Here is a 17718-nt window from a genome sequence, read left to right as displayed (position 1 = left end):
GCAATGTAGCTTCATGGGGGGCCCCCAGGCAATTGCCCTGCTTGCTACCCCCTAATGCCGCCCTAGTTTTTATATGTAGAAAACCAGTTATATAGCATGTTGGGGGGGGCTCAGAAAGAAAAAGGTTGAGAACCCCTGCCCTAGTGGAGTGTGCGTCAATGAGGCTTGCCAGCCAGTTGACAGCAAGTGGAAATGCACTTTGAGATCCATTTGGAGATTCTCTGTGATCAGATGGTTTGGCCCTTAAATGGGCTGGAAATGGCCACAAAGAGGCGGGAAGATAGGAAGTGTTGGTCTTTTAAGGTAATACATCAAAGCCCTGGCAACATCCAGAGTGTGACTTCAGGAAGAAGACTGGCAAGGCAATTGATTGGTTTAGGTGAAGGATTCAGACTACCTTAAGGATAAACTTGGGATGTGGTCTCAACACCAACTTGTCCCTACAGAATGATGTGTAGGCCACACTACCCATGAGGGCTTGGAGGCTCTCTGACTCTCTGGGGTTGAAGTGATGGCCACCAGAAAGACCATGATTGCATGGTGTACTGAGTAATCCAACAGTGGTTAAAAGGGAGGTTCTGTGAGTTGCAGGAGGATGACAGAGATGCCACAAAGGAGTAGGGTCTCTAGCTGGAGGATAGACATGAAGCAGGCCCTTAAGGAATTTCAATACCATAGGATGCAAGAAGATAGACTATAACTGTACCAGGGTGTACATACTGATATTGCTGGTAGGTGGACCTTGAAAGAGTTAAAATGTCCAGCTTTTTTAGTAGCTGTGTATAGTCAAGGAACTTCGGTATCTGTACCTCTACTGGGTCCATATTATTTTGGAATACCCAGATGGAAAATCTTTTCCATTAGGAGGAAGTAAATCTTCCTGGTGGAAGATTTCCTGCTTTGGATGAGGATTTTCTTAACCTTCAGGGACCAGTATCTTGTCAGCAGTGCTCACCCAACCAGTATCCAAGCCATCATTGCAACAACTGCAGGTCTGGGTGCAAGTTCTGATCTTGATTCTAAGATATGATGTCCAGGCAGGCTCAGAGGAATGGGGAGACTGCATGGACATCTGTATCTTGTTTGACAGCCAATACTGCTTTAGCCAGTCAGGGGCTATTAGGATGACCGCAAATTTGTCTCACCTGATCTTGGATATTTATCCTGGGGATTACGGGAATCAGTGGAAAAGCATATAGCATCCCTCAAGACCACCAAAAGGAAGAAAAAACAGCTGTAATGAGCTAAGACTCTCACCTTCTCTTAAGCAGAAGTTTGATCATTTGGTGTTGTCTTTTGTGCCAAAACAGTCTATCACAGGGTCCCCCCATTGATGGAATAATGGCTCCATGATAGATCCTACAGTGACCATTTGTGGCTGGTCATTGCATGCCTGGTTAAGAAGTCTGCCAGATCATTGCTGACCCTTGGTAGGTATATAGCAAGCTGGGTAATCTTGTGTTGGGGGACACAACATTCAGAGTCAGATGGCTTCCTGGCAGAGATGGGATGATCAGGCACCTCATTGTTTGGTATGTATATAGTGCATAGTGGACATGTTGTCAGTCAGGATTTGCATTGTGGTGTTCTGCAGAACAGGCAGGAATGCTCTACAGGCTAGTCTGATAGCTCTCAGCTCCAGGACATTCATATACAAAATTTACATCATACCGAGACCATGTCCCTTGCACCTGCAAATGGCTCAGATGGGCACCCAGGCTGTTCCTGCAATGTGTGTGGCAAGTGTCAGTTGGGGAAGGAACAAAGAAGGGAACCCCTTCCCACATGTTCACTGGGTCTTAGCACCGAGGGATCTCTTGTAGGACCAGAGGCAGGACAGTGGCCCTCCTGTTCATGTGATGTCTGGACAGGGAGTACATGGACCTCAGCCACAGCTATAATGACTGGAGGTGAAGTCTGGCAAACAGTGTCATGTACATGCACACAAACCTATGGCCAAAGAGTTCATGTGTGCACCATTTTGGGGTTCAATTTTAGGGTGTTTGCCACCCACTGGAGAAACTGGAATTGGTCTTCTGGTAGGCAGGCTCTGGCTGATGTGGAACTGATCAAAACACCTATAAACTCTATCATCTCCCATGGTTCAAGGGAGGATTTCTTCACAAGGATTCTTAGTTGAGAGAACAGGGAAAGGATGTATCCCAAAGCTGTTGCAATCTCCTGTTGGGAACTGATTCTGATGAGCCAATCATCAAGGTACAGGTAGACATGGATTCCCTGCCTCCTTAAATGTGTTGCCACTACTGCAAAGTATTTTGTGAAGACTCTTACTGCAGAGAAGAATCTGAAGGGTAGGATCCTCTCTGATTAAATGGTTGGGCCTCACTGTGCATCTTAGATTCTTCTGGGGGGCAGATGAATAGCTATATGGAAGTATGCATACTGCAAGTACAGACCTATGAGCCAGTCTTGAGCTCAGAGAGATGGAGCGATGGAAGCAATTGCTACTATGTTGAGCCTGAGGCAACAAATGTATTCATAGAGTCCCCTTAATAGCATGAAGACCCCCTTTCTTCTTTGGAATGAGGAAATACTAGGAATAGAACCCTCTTCCCCTGAACTCTACTGGTATTTTGGTGGTGATACAGAGCGTTGATATTGCTCTGCCCCCAGATCCGATTCCTCATGATATTTTGGCATATGTGGTCTGGCAAGAGATGCTGATAAGTAGAGTGACCCCTTCCTCAAGTTTGGCAAAGACTGGCTGGTGGGCCCCAGTAACCCTATTTAGGCCTTGTCAGCATAACAAGTACAATTTGTTCACCAGGTGCTGGCTAGTCCAGTGCCCTTCCTTATGAATCAGTGGTGGTGCAGGCCTGCAGGGAAAGCTGATAGACCTTTCCATGGTGTTGACCAGTGACCTCCCTGGAGAAGATTTTCTATTTGAAGATAGGGAGAACTTTTGCTCTGCCGATGGTGAGGAATAGATTTCCTTCGGGATGCTGCCGAAGCGTGTGGTGCTCTCAGTTCCAGAGTCTGTACTGGCACTAGCAGGTGCTTTGGCACCAATGACTGTTCCAGTTCTCCCCAGGCTTATTCTGTGTTTCACATTAACACCAAGGGTTGCACCACTGGAGCCAAGATCAGTGCTGGCACGGTCTTTTGCACTTTAGGATACTCCTCCTCTCTAGCCCTTGAAACTAAGCGGGCCTGGTGGATTTCCCTCCAAAGGATTTGCAATGTCGGTCTTTACGTCCAAGCTCTACCTGGAGCAGTCCCTTTTGGTGTCCGATTCAGAGTGGTCCCTTGTGTCAGACGTCGACAATGGAGATGTTAGTGCCCAATTCAATGCAAGGGATATTGGGATCAGCTTTAGTGCTAGTGCCTGGCACATTCTCGGCTCCATTTTCTCTGCATTGGTATTCAGTGTAGCTTGTCTGGTAGACAGGGTGCTGGATAAACACTGGCTTGTCCATTAGCAGGATACCTTGGAGCTCATCTCCTCAAGGTTCAAGGAGACCTTCATGGATCGTTCCAGAAGACAGAGTTTCAGCCTCATGTCTTGTGACTTATGCATCCCAGCAGAGAATGACAGGCCTACTGAGCATATGTCATTATGTGTGACTCTCCTAGACAGATGAGGCACTTACTTTTAAGGAAATTAGTCAAATTAGTTAAGCAGGATGGACACGGCTTAAAGCCTGCAGTTTTTGAGACTGCCATGTTAAGAAGTATTGTACAGGGAGTGCTTGGGAGGTGAGGGAGGAATCTAGTTGTTAGTCAAGAGAGGCCTAAATTATCACAGCAGTTGAAAAATCAAGGTAATCAGGAGACTTCTGAAGATATTAGATATTATATTTAGAGAATCTTCAAGAAGGTTTAGCCAAAGCTAAAATTCGCAGGTCAGACACTGCCAGGTTCCATCTTTTTGCTATGGGTGGTAAGAAGGAACTGAGGGAGCCACGCTGCCCTTTATGCCCTCATATGGGGGCATGAGGAGGCACAGAGGGCATGAGTGGCCCCCGACAGACACTATTATTCAAAGAAACTCTGTTTTCTCACACACCAGGTGCATGAATACATACAGTGGGATTCACACTGATACATACTTGAAGAATATAATTTTTCTACTATTAAGGACTGTATAAATGCATGATGACACAATGAGGTGCAAATATTACGGAAGACACAGAGAAGACCAGCATTTTATAGAAATAAATTAATCAACAGTGCTCACTTTATTTCATAAAATTAATTTAAACTTTTAATATGTGAACTTTTACATGCAGCATAAGCTGATTTTGAAGAGCTGTAGCACAAAGCAATTCATTCCCTTAGTCAATCATAATTAAAGCATTTAAAAATTGTGTTCTTTTTTATAATGATTTGCTATTTAAGAACTAAAACTGTGTCCTAAATACTACAGGAAGGAAAGAAATAAATGTATACTGAAATATGTCAGAGGCTGGCAGTCTTTGCCTGAAACACTCCACTCTGTCAGCAGGTGTTAGTCCTGCTGGGAAAATAGTTAAATTGGTTCTGCTGAATTACTGAGGGAGATGATTTGTAACTTCACCTATATTAAAAAAAGAGAGGATTTAGAATGTGGGCTGACCCCTAGAAGAAGCCAAGTCTGGGAGAAGGTTTGAATAGAGTTTTATTTTGATTTTTACTGTCTTTGGTCCTGTTCTTGTAATCACATCTGCCTGGGTGGATCCAAATGATCACTAGGAGTCACATGGGCCCAAAATTTGTTAGTATTTTCTTAAAATTGCTCTGCCTATAATCCTTCTCCATTTTGCAACCAGCATCAAAGTGATAGATTTAGAATAATAAATATTTAGAATCGTTGGCCCTTACAACACATGGAGTCTCTTTCACAGCTCATGATCATATTGGGAAAAAGTATTTTATGGAAATACATTCTGTGGCTTGAACACAAATATCAGGAACATATTGAATTAACAAATCTTCTGCTGAGACTAGCTGAATCATTGTTACTAAATACTTAGCTGAAACTGAGAAAATCATATAGCCTTTCAGCAAAATTCTCAAACTGTGTAAATATTTAGATTAAAGGTATTACAAATGTGTATTATTTATTCAATAGTTTTTAAGGACGCCTACCCATTCAAAGCTCTTTAATATATAAATATGCATTTAAACTATTAAAAAAACACATTATCAAATATAAGCATATTATACAATTTGTACATTTATAAGCTGAAATTGACAAAGTGTCAAAAATGTTTTAGTGATTTAGCATATAATTGGATTTTTTTTAATTTAAAACTTTTTCATAGTCAAAACTCTTTAATAAAAACGATTACTCTGCATGGGCAGAAACAACTTTCTAAAGATAAATATCCCTGACATTTTAGTTTATTTCTTCAAAATACCAAAGCAAATTCATTACAGACATGGCTGCCTTTATTTTTATTTTTTTTTAAACAAATCTATTTTGTGTAATAGAACTTTAAACACGGCACCTTAGAATAGGTTTCAGAGGGGTAGCCATGTTAGTCTGTATAAGCAAAAAACAACAAGGAGTCCTTGTGGCACCTTAGAGACTAACAAATTTATCTGGGCATAAGCTTTCGTGGGCTAAAACCCACTTCATCCGATGCATGGAGTGAAAAATACAGTAGGCAGTATATATATTACAGCACATGAAAAGATGGGAGTTGCCTTACCAAGTGTGGGGGGGGGAGGGAGTCAGTGCTAATTCACCCCTTCTTGTCAACTATTGAAAATAGGCCACTTCCACCTTGACTGAATTGGCCACATTGATTTTTTTTTAAATCATGTAATAAATTATTTATATTGGTAGCCTCCCCACATGCTGAGGAAGGTTTTTTGGGGGGGGGCGGGGGGGAAGGGAGGGGCAGGGATCATTATTGTAAGACAGAAATAAAAAAAAGCCCTGACACAGACGTTAACTCCCAGGAAACTTCAGAGCAAGTAGCTCTTTGGCAGAGGAAACTGTAAGTAATTCTTTAAAGCAACAGTTCTAGAAAAGTTTGTCAGTTTCCTGTCAAAAGGATGTATGTGTGTGTTTTAAATGTGCATGTCGCAATGTAGTGTTGCCATGGTTTCTACAATTCTTCCTTGAACATTGCACATCAAATTACAGGTAGAAAAGAGCAGAGTTGGAGCCAGACCTGCCCAGCAACAGTGTTTTCTTAAAGTGAGTTTTTTTTAGTGCAAGTGTAAAGAATGCCTGCAGGAATGTCACATAACCTGTTTGTGAATCCAGCCCTTTGTGTTTCTAATTTAACTGTTAGAAAACAGACCCGTTTCCAGGTGGCTGGAAGATGGCTATTTCAAAGGCAGACTGCAGGGTTTGCTGGGTTAGCTAGTCTACCTTAGTCTAGTTTAAAGAGGGTTACAGTAACAGAAACTGTTAAAGCAGGTCAGAACTGTTTTCAAGAACAAGACCTGCTCTCCTCCCCACTACCAGAAACCATTATTAATTCCTGGAGATATGCCCTTCCAGCTGATCATCTCGCAACTACTAGTTTTCAACCAGACCAGGGAGGTCAGGGAAGACCCCTGTGTAAGTGGAGAAACCAGTCTGGCAGCAATCAGTGGGCCTGGGGGAGAACTGGCAATGAGGAAGAGGGAGAATCAGGTTGAGGTAGTTTGGGGAGCGAGTTGCAGTAAGACTTCAGTAACTCAGACAGAGGTTATGGGTATATTACAGCAGTTGGTGGGTGAGGTTCTGTGGTCTGTGATGTGCAGAGGTCAGAATAGATTATCACAATGGTCCCTCTTGACATTAAAGTCTATGAGTCTCATCAGGGAGAAGGAAAAGAAAAGGCTCAGTATTTATAGGGAGGGTTTCCTTTCTATATAGGTTTTTATACAGCACTCATCACCGTAGTATCAGAACACCTTTCAGTAGTGCATTAAGCCACATGGCTACACATCTGTCACATGTTGTTTGTTCTCTCATCCTCTCTCCAGAGGGAGAAGCACTTGCAGTGAAGTGCCCTGTTTAGATAATGTGTGTCTTCATTTATTTTTAATAAAAATATACCTGGTGCTACGTGTTTATATTAGAGAAGGCAAAGTCAAAGAAATGTGCCTTGGAATTGGAGTAGATTGGTGAGATTTGTGATCTTCCTTAGTTTCTGGGGGAGTTCATTCCAGTCTTGGATCACCCTGGGAGAAAATTCAATCTCACGCACAGACGAGCTTTACTCTTACTGTTGAGAGTTCCACTGGGCCAGAGGAGCAGAGTTGTCCATCATGGTCTTCATCCCAGAGCTTTAGGAGATCTTTTGGGTAATCTGGACCCAGACCATGGAATGCTTTGAAGACCTTGAACTTGATTCAAGATTTTATATGAAGCCAATATAGAGAGTCAATGACAGGTCTGAGATGTTCCAGGTAGCCTGTGATTTTGAGGAGATGCGCTATAGCATTCGGTACTAACTGGAGTTTTCTAAGTGCTGAAGGTTCAAGCCCAGATATATTGCATTGCTGAACTCCAGACGAGAGGGGAAAGCATGAATAACTGAGGCTAGGTCTTAGTTGGCCAGGATGGGATGAAGTTTCCTAGCCAGACGGAGATGGTAGAAAGCATTACTCTTGGATGCTGCTATGTCAGAATTCAGCACCAGTGAGGGATCAAAGAGTACTCCTACACTACAGACTAAACTGATCAATTGTGGATGTGCATCTTCAACCCATGAAGACTACACCATGGTTATTAGCTCTTCAAAATACTCCCCTCTGCCCACTGGCATCACCTCTGTCTTGCTCAGGTTCAGCTTCATGAACATCCTTCCAGGGAGGACTCAAGCCATTTTAGTGCCTTATCCTGGACTCATGTCACCCCTCTCAGGCGAGACAGCAGAATCTCATGGTCAACAGTGTCAAATACTGCAGAGAGGTCCAGCAGGATGAGAATGGATGCCTATCCATTGAAAGGATGAGATCATCCATCAGTGCCGATAAAGCAGTTTTGGTTCTGTGTCCTGCCCTGAATACAGACTGTGCTGGGTCAGAATGTTAGGGTCAGTTAGATGAGCATGGTCAGCCTTTTGCTAGCTCTTCTCTGAACTTGATTAAGAATGGGAGGTTTGATGCAGGATGGTAACTGACTAGGACTTAAGTATCCAGGGTGGATTTCTTCAGTTGTTAGTCAAACTATTGGGTGTTTGAAGGAGCAAGATTCCTTCTCTAAATGAGGCATTTGCTATTTCAGTCAGGAGTGGCACCAGTTGTTCACAACTCTCTTTCACAAGCAAAAAGGGTATGGGTCGGAGTCACAAGTCTTGTGTCGAGTCTCCTTTAGGGTATACAAAACTTCTTCAGTGAATGTACTGAACTCTGGAAATGCACATGGGATGTTGGTTGGTGAATGGAGATGGAGCAGATCCATGCTATTTGAGACGGCTTCTCAAAACGTCCATGATCTTTTCAGCGAAGTGGCACTCTTTGCAGTGTTTGGTGCTTGGCTCTGTTGCAGGTTGGCATTCAGGACTGATGAAGAGGTTTACCACAATGGATAGCTCTTTGGGGTGAGATTTAGCAGCTTCAACAGAGGTCTTGGCCTGTAACAGCCACAGTACAGGCTTTGAGGAATTTTTTTTTCATGCTATCTGAATCAGCCTTTGTTTTCCACTATCAGCACTCAAGTTTCCACCCCTTCTCCCTTCATCCAGAACAGAGAGTGTCAGAAAACCAAGATCTGTATGGGTGATGGGGAGAAGGGGATCAACTGAGGGTCAGCACAGCAGTGGCTGAGACCACTGTGGAATGGCAATGACTCACCAGGTCCTCAACACCTCATTCTGCAGGTGGGGTACTGTTGTCCTTTAGAAGGTTATGAAATTTGTTGGAGTCCATGAGTCTCCATGGTTGAATCAGGGTCACTAGTCTTTCTTGTTGTGTGGGCAATGGAAAGTCTGAAACCACTGCCCTAATGATACAACGATCAGTCCAAAATAGTGGCTAGGTTGTGATGTTCTCTATCCTGACATAAAGCCTGAAGGTCAGGTCCAGGATGTGACTGGATTTATGAATGGAACCAGAAATGACCTGTGAACACCTTCAGGAGGGAAGTGAGGAGATGAGTTTCTGGGCTTTGGTATCAGTGGCCTTGTTGAAATCTCCCAGGATGACAAGTCTGGAGCATCTCTCCATCATCTCTGGCAAAGTATCAGTGAACTCTCTTGTGAACCCTTTAGTCTGCGGTGGTCTGTAAGTGAGCATAAAATCTACGTTAGCTTTGGCTCTGGTTTCTACTGTGAGATGAATAAGTTCAAATGAAGTGGTCTTACCTGAGGCACATCTCTTGCATTTCAGGTTTGCAGAAAAGATGAATGCAGTACTACCTGCCTTCTTGTGCTATCTAGGTCTGTGATATATGGAGAAACCTGGGGGAATGAAGTGCACCAACCCAGGGCTTGTGGAGTCATCCTTCCCGGTTTTGGTGATGCAGACTATGTCAGGTGCCTCATCACTGATGAGGGCATGTGTTTTTTGTTGTTACCAGCAGATCTTGCATTGATCAATATCAGCTTTAGTTCGTAATGCCAATCAGGGTTGAGGGACTCTGGCATTGTCTACAGAAGAGAACTGCACTGTGCAACTTGCACTGGTTCAGTGCATCCACATTAGTCATCCTGTTTTGCCTGCATCACTCTGTTTATCCACAAACAGAACTCACTGCAACTACTGCTGAGCCTGTGTACTGTTGCATATATTCATAATTCCTGGCAAAGCATCCAATGTCTGTGGCAGAGGTTCCCAAACCATCCATGGACCATCGATGGACTGTGAAAGACTTGCTGGTGGTCTGTGAAGAACTGGTTGGTTACATGGTGCTGGCTCAACTCCTTAGTTGCAGATGCTAAATTGCATTAAAATACATAACATTCTTTACTAATATGACTTTTCTATGTAAGCAAATGCTGTAATTGTCAAATATATGTGATTGCAAAAATGAGAGGAGGGGCAGTCCACCGGACAATTTTTCTATTTAAGATGAGGTCCATCCTATGAAAAATTTAGAGAACACTAATCTATGATATCTAAATATGTATTTGTCTGCACTGTGTAATGACTGCATTAATATGATTCAGTTCTCAACAAAGATCTGCATATGAGCTGGGAGGAGAAGGTGATGAACACTGGTATGCCCTCACACAGATATCATTGTGAAGAATCACAAGTGTCCCCTGGCCCACTGGCAGATTGACTTTGGATCTGGAAGCTCAGGAAGATGGAATGATTTTATTCTTTCAATAGTTTTTAGAATTGTTGTTTGCCCGTGGTTTTGATTCTCTTTTCTGGATCTGAAGTACAACTAAGGGTTTCCTTCCCTCTCTCTTTTTTTAACCTCTAAAATCCAAAGATGTGGGAGGTCAAGGCCAGGGTCTGGAGGAAGAACGTCCTCCATGTGGTCCAACAAGCTCCCCGCTATTCCACCCCATCTAATAAATTGGGGGACCACTCCTCTCTCTCTCTTCAAGGGTATTTGGTTGGGGGAGGAAGAACAAGGAGGAGCTGGAGCACTATCCTGAGGTATTTAGTGGCATTAGAGATTGAGTAGGCGTTAGGTGGTAATCCTGGCTGTGTATTTTTAAATTTATGTCCCTTTTTCAGATCTCAGGAGTGAAGGTGACATTCCATAGATGTACAGACTGTCAATACAACAACTATTATAGTAAGTGGATGGTGTGTGCATACAGGGCTTCCATGCATATAGCTGCTGCTAATAAGGGATTTTTGTTCTTTTTATTTTTCAAGTGATCCACCTCTGTATGGGACACACCAAAAGATTTTATTTTTTACACAACTGAAAAGTTTTAATAAAACTGTTTTTTTGGTTTTTTGCATGATCTTTTTGTGTCCTTCCCTGCTGCTCTGAGGGTGTTGGGGAAACAGGAAGAGCCAAGACAAGCTGAGTACCACAGTTCTTGGTCCTGCACACAGCTGGTAGGCAAGATATTTGACAGCTAGCTCTGAAATGACAAAACTGTCACTGGAGGATGAGTAGCAGCACTTAGAGTTGGCACTGGGAGGAGTAATTGCTCTGCTGCAGCTGCAATTCTAGTACTTTTTATCCACAGTGGCACTGCAAAGGTGCAGACTGACTCAGTCAGTGTAAGATGCAATGGTGATACACCTGGTTCAAAGATAGTGCAACTGCAATAGCAGTGTGAAGGCCTATGCACTGTTCCAAAAAAAATTGTATGTTGAGATGAGGAGCATTATTATAGTGCTAAGGACTTGCAACAGTGTTTGCAATGCTAAAACACTGTTTTGTCAAGTAGGCTTCAAAGGGGACTTTTGAGAGCAGTTGTGCGCTAAGGCAGAGTATACTTATTCTGATTTCACAAGTACAAGTCACTCAACAAGCAAAGAGTTAAATTCCTTCTATAGTGTGTCTATCTAAATAGATTTTAATTTAAAACAAAGAACCAAGAAAGCAGAGAGAGAGAGAGAGCGAGCGCGAGAGAGAGCGAGAGAGAGCGCTACCGTTGTAAAGACTCCTTGTACCTGTGTGGGTTCTGATATGTTTCTGCAGGTCCCCAGAAGTCTTGAATGACTTGGTGCAGTTCTCCTCCGTACACCGATAGGGCTTCTCTCCAGTATGGGTTCGGACATGGCTTTTTAATCCATAACCTTGAAGACAATTTTCAAAGTCGAAAGGTGGGGGGAGAGGGGGGAGAGAAGGCAAACAAAATCTTAGTTGTTACAATACTGCAATAGAAATATATCTAATATTCAGAATGTATCTGGTCACAAAAGCTGTGCTAACCAGTCCAGTTATGAAATCCTCTGATCAATTAGTAACAAAAAATCAGTGCTTCTATTCATCTCACTCTCCAAACACATCATTGGTCACATAACCAGATCAACAAAGCACTGCTTGCATTTATTTAAGAAAAAGTGTACTTTTTTCAAAATTTTCTCCTTTTCCTCACAACGGGACAAATTCTGGTGATTATACCAAAGTGGTCAAACCTTTGCTCAAACTTCTGTAAAAAAGTCCAGAACAATCTGTGCTTTCTCTCTTAGCAGCTACTCCCATCATAATAGTTTCAGACAGAGTCCAATCCTGCTCCCACTGAATTCAGACACAACTGGCACGTGGCTCCCATTTATTTATTGGCTTCTTATTTTACAAACGACTATTCTGAGTTATAAAATTGCACCCATCAGTCAAGCCTCCGGATGCTATTTCATTTTTTAGAAACACATTATGCAATAACCACAGACAATCTCCCCTTCCAAGACAAATATCTAGAGCAATAATCCTGTGATAAATAACAATACTGAGACTTTTAAGGGCCTAATCCAGAGGCCACTGAACTCAGTGGGAAGACTCCCATTCTCTTCAATGGTTTTTGGATTAGGCCCTAAATAGACTGCCTTGCACTGTGCCCTGAAGGGACAACACAATGGGGATTTTGCTGAAGTGACAAGGTGGGGGCTAGTTTCTGAGCAGAGGACCTTCCACTGAGAGCATCCTATCTCTAGTCCCCTAGAAAAATGTGGAACCAAAGAACCCAGAAAGAGTTGCTGAAGACAGACTAACATGCATCTTCCCTGGCCCCATAGTGATATACACATTTCTACTAAGCAAAGGCCATGGATTCTCAGAATGTGGTTCCTGATTTAACTTTACAATGTGCTGCCATTATATCTCCATTACAGTTGAAGTTTTGATTAAAAAACACTATTTGAAAACATGAAGTGAGTCTACCAAGTTAGCCAATCCTCTAACTTGTGTTCTTTCTTACTTCTACAACACAAATACAGCCTCAGAATCCAACTCAGAAAAGCTACTACTATTTAATCCAGGTCATTTAATCCTCGAAGATGCATTTAAACATTTGCAGGGTTTGCCAGGCTCAACTGGTACAATAACTGACCTAAAATACACTTAGACATTAATAGGAAAAAAGGTAATATATTTGTCCTTCTGTCTGTTGCAATGGTATACAGCAGGGATGGCCAAGCTGCGGCTCGCAGGCCACATGCAGCTCTTGCATAGCTAAAGTGTGGCTCGCAGAGCTCCCCCCATTCTCCACCTACCAGACTGCCAGGGAGAGTTCAGGGCTTCTGCCCTGCAGTGGGGTGAGGGGCTTCTGCCAGAGATGACAGGTGGCTGCTGATAGTGGGGGGACAAAATGTAAAGGTTCAGCCTCTCCAAACGCTTGAGTCACAACCCCCAGATACATCCCCCCCTCTTACCCTCAGCGGCCCCTCCCTGCAGCTCCCAGGTGTTAGCTCTGCATGGAGAGGCAGCTGCAAACAGCTGGGATCTGCAGGGATAGGCAGCAGCAAAAGCAGTGGCACTCCCTGTAGTTCCTAGCTGTTTGCTGCTGCTTCTCCCCATGGTCACAGCTCTCAATTTGCCAGCTCCAGCAGCTGCCATGCAGGGAGGAGGCCCGGCGACACTATGAGACCGAGTAGGGTCAGCAAACCCTAGCAAAAATTTGGCAGGGAAATGGGGGGGAACGTGACCCCACATGCCCTCCCCATGCATCACCTCTGGCTTCTGCCCAGCGGGGAGGGGGATCTCAGGGCTTCAGCCCCACGGGGAACACCTGCCAGGGCTTCAGCAGGAGCAGGACTTCAGCCCCAAAGAATGGGAGGCACCTCCCATGGGGCTGAAGGCTTGAAACCCCCTTCCCCTCAAAGCTAACGCCCTGAGCCCCAACAGATTCTTCTCACGGGGCTGAAGCTCTGAGTTCTGGCAGGTGCGCCCCAGCTCTCAAACTTCTGAAGATTGTTATTTGTGGTTCAGAGGGTCAGTAAATTTGGCCACCCTTGTACTATAATTTTAAAATTGCTTTACAAACACAGTGCAACTAAATTTATGTGAAGTCACTGAAGTGCAGTTGTTTCTGTGTTGGCCTTTCAGCCGAGTATTGCTTATATTAGTATGCCTACAGGCTTTCTATATTACAATGGAAGGAGTTCTTCATGCAATCTTCTTAATCTTTCATGTTTCAGGGTATTTTTAACCCCATCTCTTTGTTTCTATGTATTAAAATCATGTTCAAAAACCAAGAAAAGATTGTTTTGAAACAGCAACTGCTTATAAGGAGACAGACAGGCCCTAGCAAACAGGAGAACACACTCCCACAAAACATTACCTGTTGCAAATGCTTTGCCGCAACCAGGATGTTCACATTGATATGGTCGATCTCCTGTGTGTGACCTTTCATGCACCTGTTAAAAGACATCCACCACATTGATATAATACAGTATTTTGTTTGCTTTCTTGAATATAAAAACTATTTCATTGTCAAAAATTACATGTTTAGTCTCTCTTCTTAGAAGTAACTGCTTAAGAAGTGTTCTTTTTTTAAACAGTAATAAAGGTTTTTTAAAAATAGGATAATGATGTGTTCTGGAAAAGTAGTAATGTCTCTGTTTTCAGGATCTGACTTGATGCCCTGATCACTTTTATTGAAACAGGTGATTTGTCCTATTTTTGTAAACATGCAGAATAGCCAACTGAAGGGGTAACTAAACAGCTGAACTGGCAATATTGACAGTAGTCTGGCTGTGTGCATGTGTGTCTCAAGGGATACACTCCACCCCAATAGGGTTGCTAGGCATCCGCTTTTCGACTGGAATGCCTGGTTGAAACGGGACCCTGGTGGCTCCGGTCAGCACCACTGACCAGGCCATTAAAAGTCCGTTCAGCGGCACAGTGGGACTAAGGCAGGCTCCCTGAATGCCCTGACTCTGCGTGTCTCCTGGAAGCAGCTGACATGTCTGGCTCCTAGGCGCAGGGTCAGCCACAGGGGCTCTGTGCGCTGCCCCCATCCCAAGCACCGGCTCTGCAGCTCCCATTGGCCACGCAACCTAGCTACAGCCTCACACCCGCCTGTACCCCAACCCCCTGCCCCAGGTCAGAACCTACTCCCGCACCCTAATTCCCTCCCAGAGCCCGCACCCCATACCCCCTCCTGCACCCCAACCTCCTGAGCCCCCTCTCACACCCGAACTCCCTCCCAGAGCCTGCACCCTAACCCCCTACCCCAGCCCTGAGCCCCGCCCTGAGCCCCCTCCTGCGCCCCAAACCCCTCATCCCCAGCCCCACCCCAGAGCCCACAGCCCCAGGTGGAGCCGCAGCCCCTCCTGCACCTGCTACCCCAGCCCTGAGCCCCCTCCTGCACCCTGAAACCCTCATATCTGGCCCCACCCCAGAGCCCACACCCCCTCCCATACCCCAATCTCAGGCCCCAGCCCGGTGAAAGTTAGTGAGGGTGCGGGAGAGCGAGCGATGGAGGGAGGGAGGGAGGATGGAGTGAGCGGGGGGTGGGGCCTAGGGGAAGGGGTAGAGTCAGAGCTTCAGGGCAGGGGTGGGGCAAGGGTGTTTGGTTTTATGCGATTGGAGTTTAGGGTTGCCAACTTTCTAATCTTCCCTCAATCCCTATGAGGCCTCCCAGTGATCCTCCCCCTGCTGCATGAGACTTCTAGCCAGTACTCCATCACAGGATTAGATTCACATGGAGCGAGAGACTGATTCTAGACTGCACTATCACTGGCAAGATTGCACCCTCCCCCATCTGCAAGTGACTAACCTAGTTGGCATCTGTACTTCTCTACATGTTCCGTGTACCAGAGCTAAGCACAGGATTGAGAAAGGGAACCAGGGAGTGAGTAGAGAAACAAGAGCTGTTCCAACTTTTCAACTTTGAATATTTGATCACTCTAAAGAATTAAACATCACAATACAGCAATATGGGAATTCACATGATAGAGCAGAGCTTTCCATCATATATAAACATGGAAATTAAATTCTAATTGTAGCATCTCTAGGCTACTGCTGATGGTGGCTATCTTGATGAAATAAGTGACATACTTTTTGATACTTGCAATATAGGAACCTTACACATCTGCATTCATCCTGCTTTGACAATCAGAAGATTGACAATCTTTACGTTCAACCTTTTTTCCTGCTGGTCTTTCCAGTTCTCAGCTGTGATGCATTTGTTTAATTCATGTTTTCTGGCAGCGTTTCCCAAAGTGTGGGGTGTATTTTGCTGGCCCACTGATAACAGTCCATTACCTGTGGCACCTTAGAGACTAACAAATTTATTTGGGCATAAGCTTTCGTGGACTTGGTATCCTACTGTTAATTGAATTGTCTCATTAGACTGACCTCACACTTGGTAAGGCAACTCCCATCTTTTCATGTATTTATACCTGCTCCTGTATTTTCCACTCCATGCAACTGATGAAGTGGGTTCTAGCCCACAAAAGCTTATGCCCAAATAAATTTGTTAGTCTCTAAGGTGCCACAAGGACTCCTCGTTGTTTTTGCTGATAAAGACTAACACGGCTACCACTCTGAAGTCCATTACCTGTTCAACTTTCTATAAAGGGCCTCATCTCAGAACACTAAGCATGACAGTTTGGAGGAACTGGGGCATCTAGAACATCCTACTGATGGAGATTTCGTAAGATAAAAGAATGCTCATGTCTGACTTCTTGTATGTTTCCATTACTTTTGTCCATGTAATTGTGTAACCAAAGAATGCCTGCAATCTACTGACCCTCATTCTGCAATTACCTTAAGATGGTGAGCTGTTGTGTACAATTTTCCACAGCCATCATATTCACAGCGAAAAGCCTTCTCTCCACTTGGCTGAGATTTAGCTGTCACTCTTGTTCCATGTCCTTGCAAGACAATCTAGGATAAAACAAATATGACAACATGTAAGTCATTTAAGACTTTTATAACCAATTAGACAAAAATCAGATTTAAAAAATAAGAAATAACAAGAGTTAATCCTAGTTGATGTCTTTTGACTCAGTCCACCCTGCCAGTTATTGTGTTTGCTGAGTCTCCTCCTGAAGCTTGCCTTCCTTCCAATCTACTCTCCCTAACGTCCAGTAAGATTCATTTCCTTCTCCCGTTCTTGTCTTCATGCCTTCTTCAATGCAGCTCCTGAAATTGGAATTTCCTCTCAGACTGGTCTACCAAACAACTTTATTTCTCTTTATTCAAATCATTCCTTAAAACACACTTCTTCTGTGAGGCTTTTAAATAATAACCCCTCAAATAATTAATATAGACTTAAAAAACAAACAATTTTTTAAAAAGCATTTCTGGCTTGAAGTTTAGACCTTACTCTATGCCTGCATATTTGGACTGTGCAATCTATGTTTTGGTTAGATTATCAATTCAGGGCAGGGCAGGAACTGTCTTTTTCTAGGTTTATATGGGGCTGAGAATACTACCAGGGCTCAATAAATAAGAAACAATTTAGTCCATGTGGCTAAAGGTTCAGGAGGAGGTCTGGTGAGAGATGAAAGACTGAGGTTGAGATCCTATTAAGGTCTTGGCTTCACCAGTCGTGGGAAGGATCTAAGAAGTCCCTTAAGGAATCTATTTGTCGTGGGATGAGTTGACAGGAAGATGAAAAGCACTGATTGCTGCTAAATGACCCCAAAAGGAGCTAACAGAGAGACCCGATGCCTTAAGGATAAGTGGATATTCTAGAATAGCAAGGATCCCAGTGCTAGGGAATTCTGCACAACTGGTAACTATGCCACAGAAAGGGTTACTTGATGTCTGATATATCAATTCCAGAGGTTGACTGTCTCTACACACAGAGGAAGGGATATTGTTCCTCCCTGCTTTTTTATATAGAAGACAGTTAACATACTCTCTGACATTATCTGGATATGTCATGATATGAATGAGTGGGAGGAAAGTGTTGCAGACCTGACAGACCACTGTTAATTCCAATAAACTGATATGCAACCTGG

General features: G+C 43.8%; 1 protein-coding gene across 4 annotated transcripts in view; it reads right to left on the bottom strand.

The window, feature by feature from the left end:
* Positions 1-17718, bottom strand: part of ZNF143 (zinc finger protein 143) — a 64743-nt gene that overhangs the window by 20712 nt on the left and 26313 nt on the right. For all 4 annotated transcript variants that reach the window (XR_508191.4, XM_005291695.5, XM_042858862.2 and 1 more), the window contains 3 exons: positions 16517-16636; positions 14085-14160; positions 11476-11601 (listed from right to left, as the gene is read on the bottom strand). Coding sequence is in view for 3 of the 4 variants with exons in the window: in XM_005291695.5 (XP_005291752.1) it covers positions 11476-11601; positions 14085-14160; positions 16517-16636 (322 nt within the window). In the remaining variant the exon portion in view is untranslated. The remainder of the gene's footprint in view (positions 1-11475; positions 11602-14084; positions 14161-16516; positions 16637-17718) is intronic.

Source organism: Chrysemys picta, chromosome 4 (assembly GCF_011386835.1).
Source record: "Chrysemys picta bellii isolate R12L10 chromosome 4, ASM1138683v2, whole genome shotgun sequence".
Lineage (NCBI taxonomy): Eukaryota > Metazoa > Chordata > Testudines > Emydidae > Chrysemys > Chrysemys picta.
This window is presented reverse-complemented; position numbering and strand designations above follow the sequence as displayed.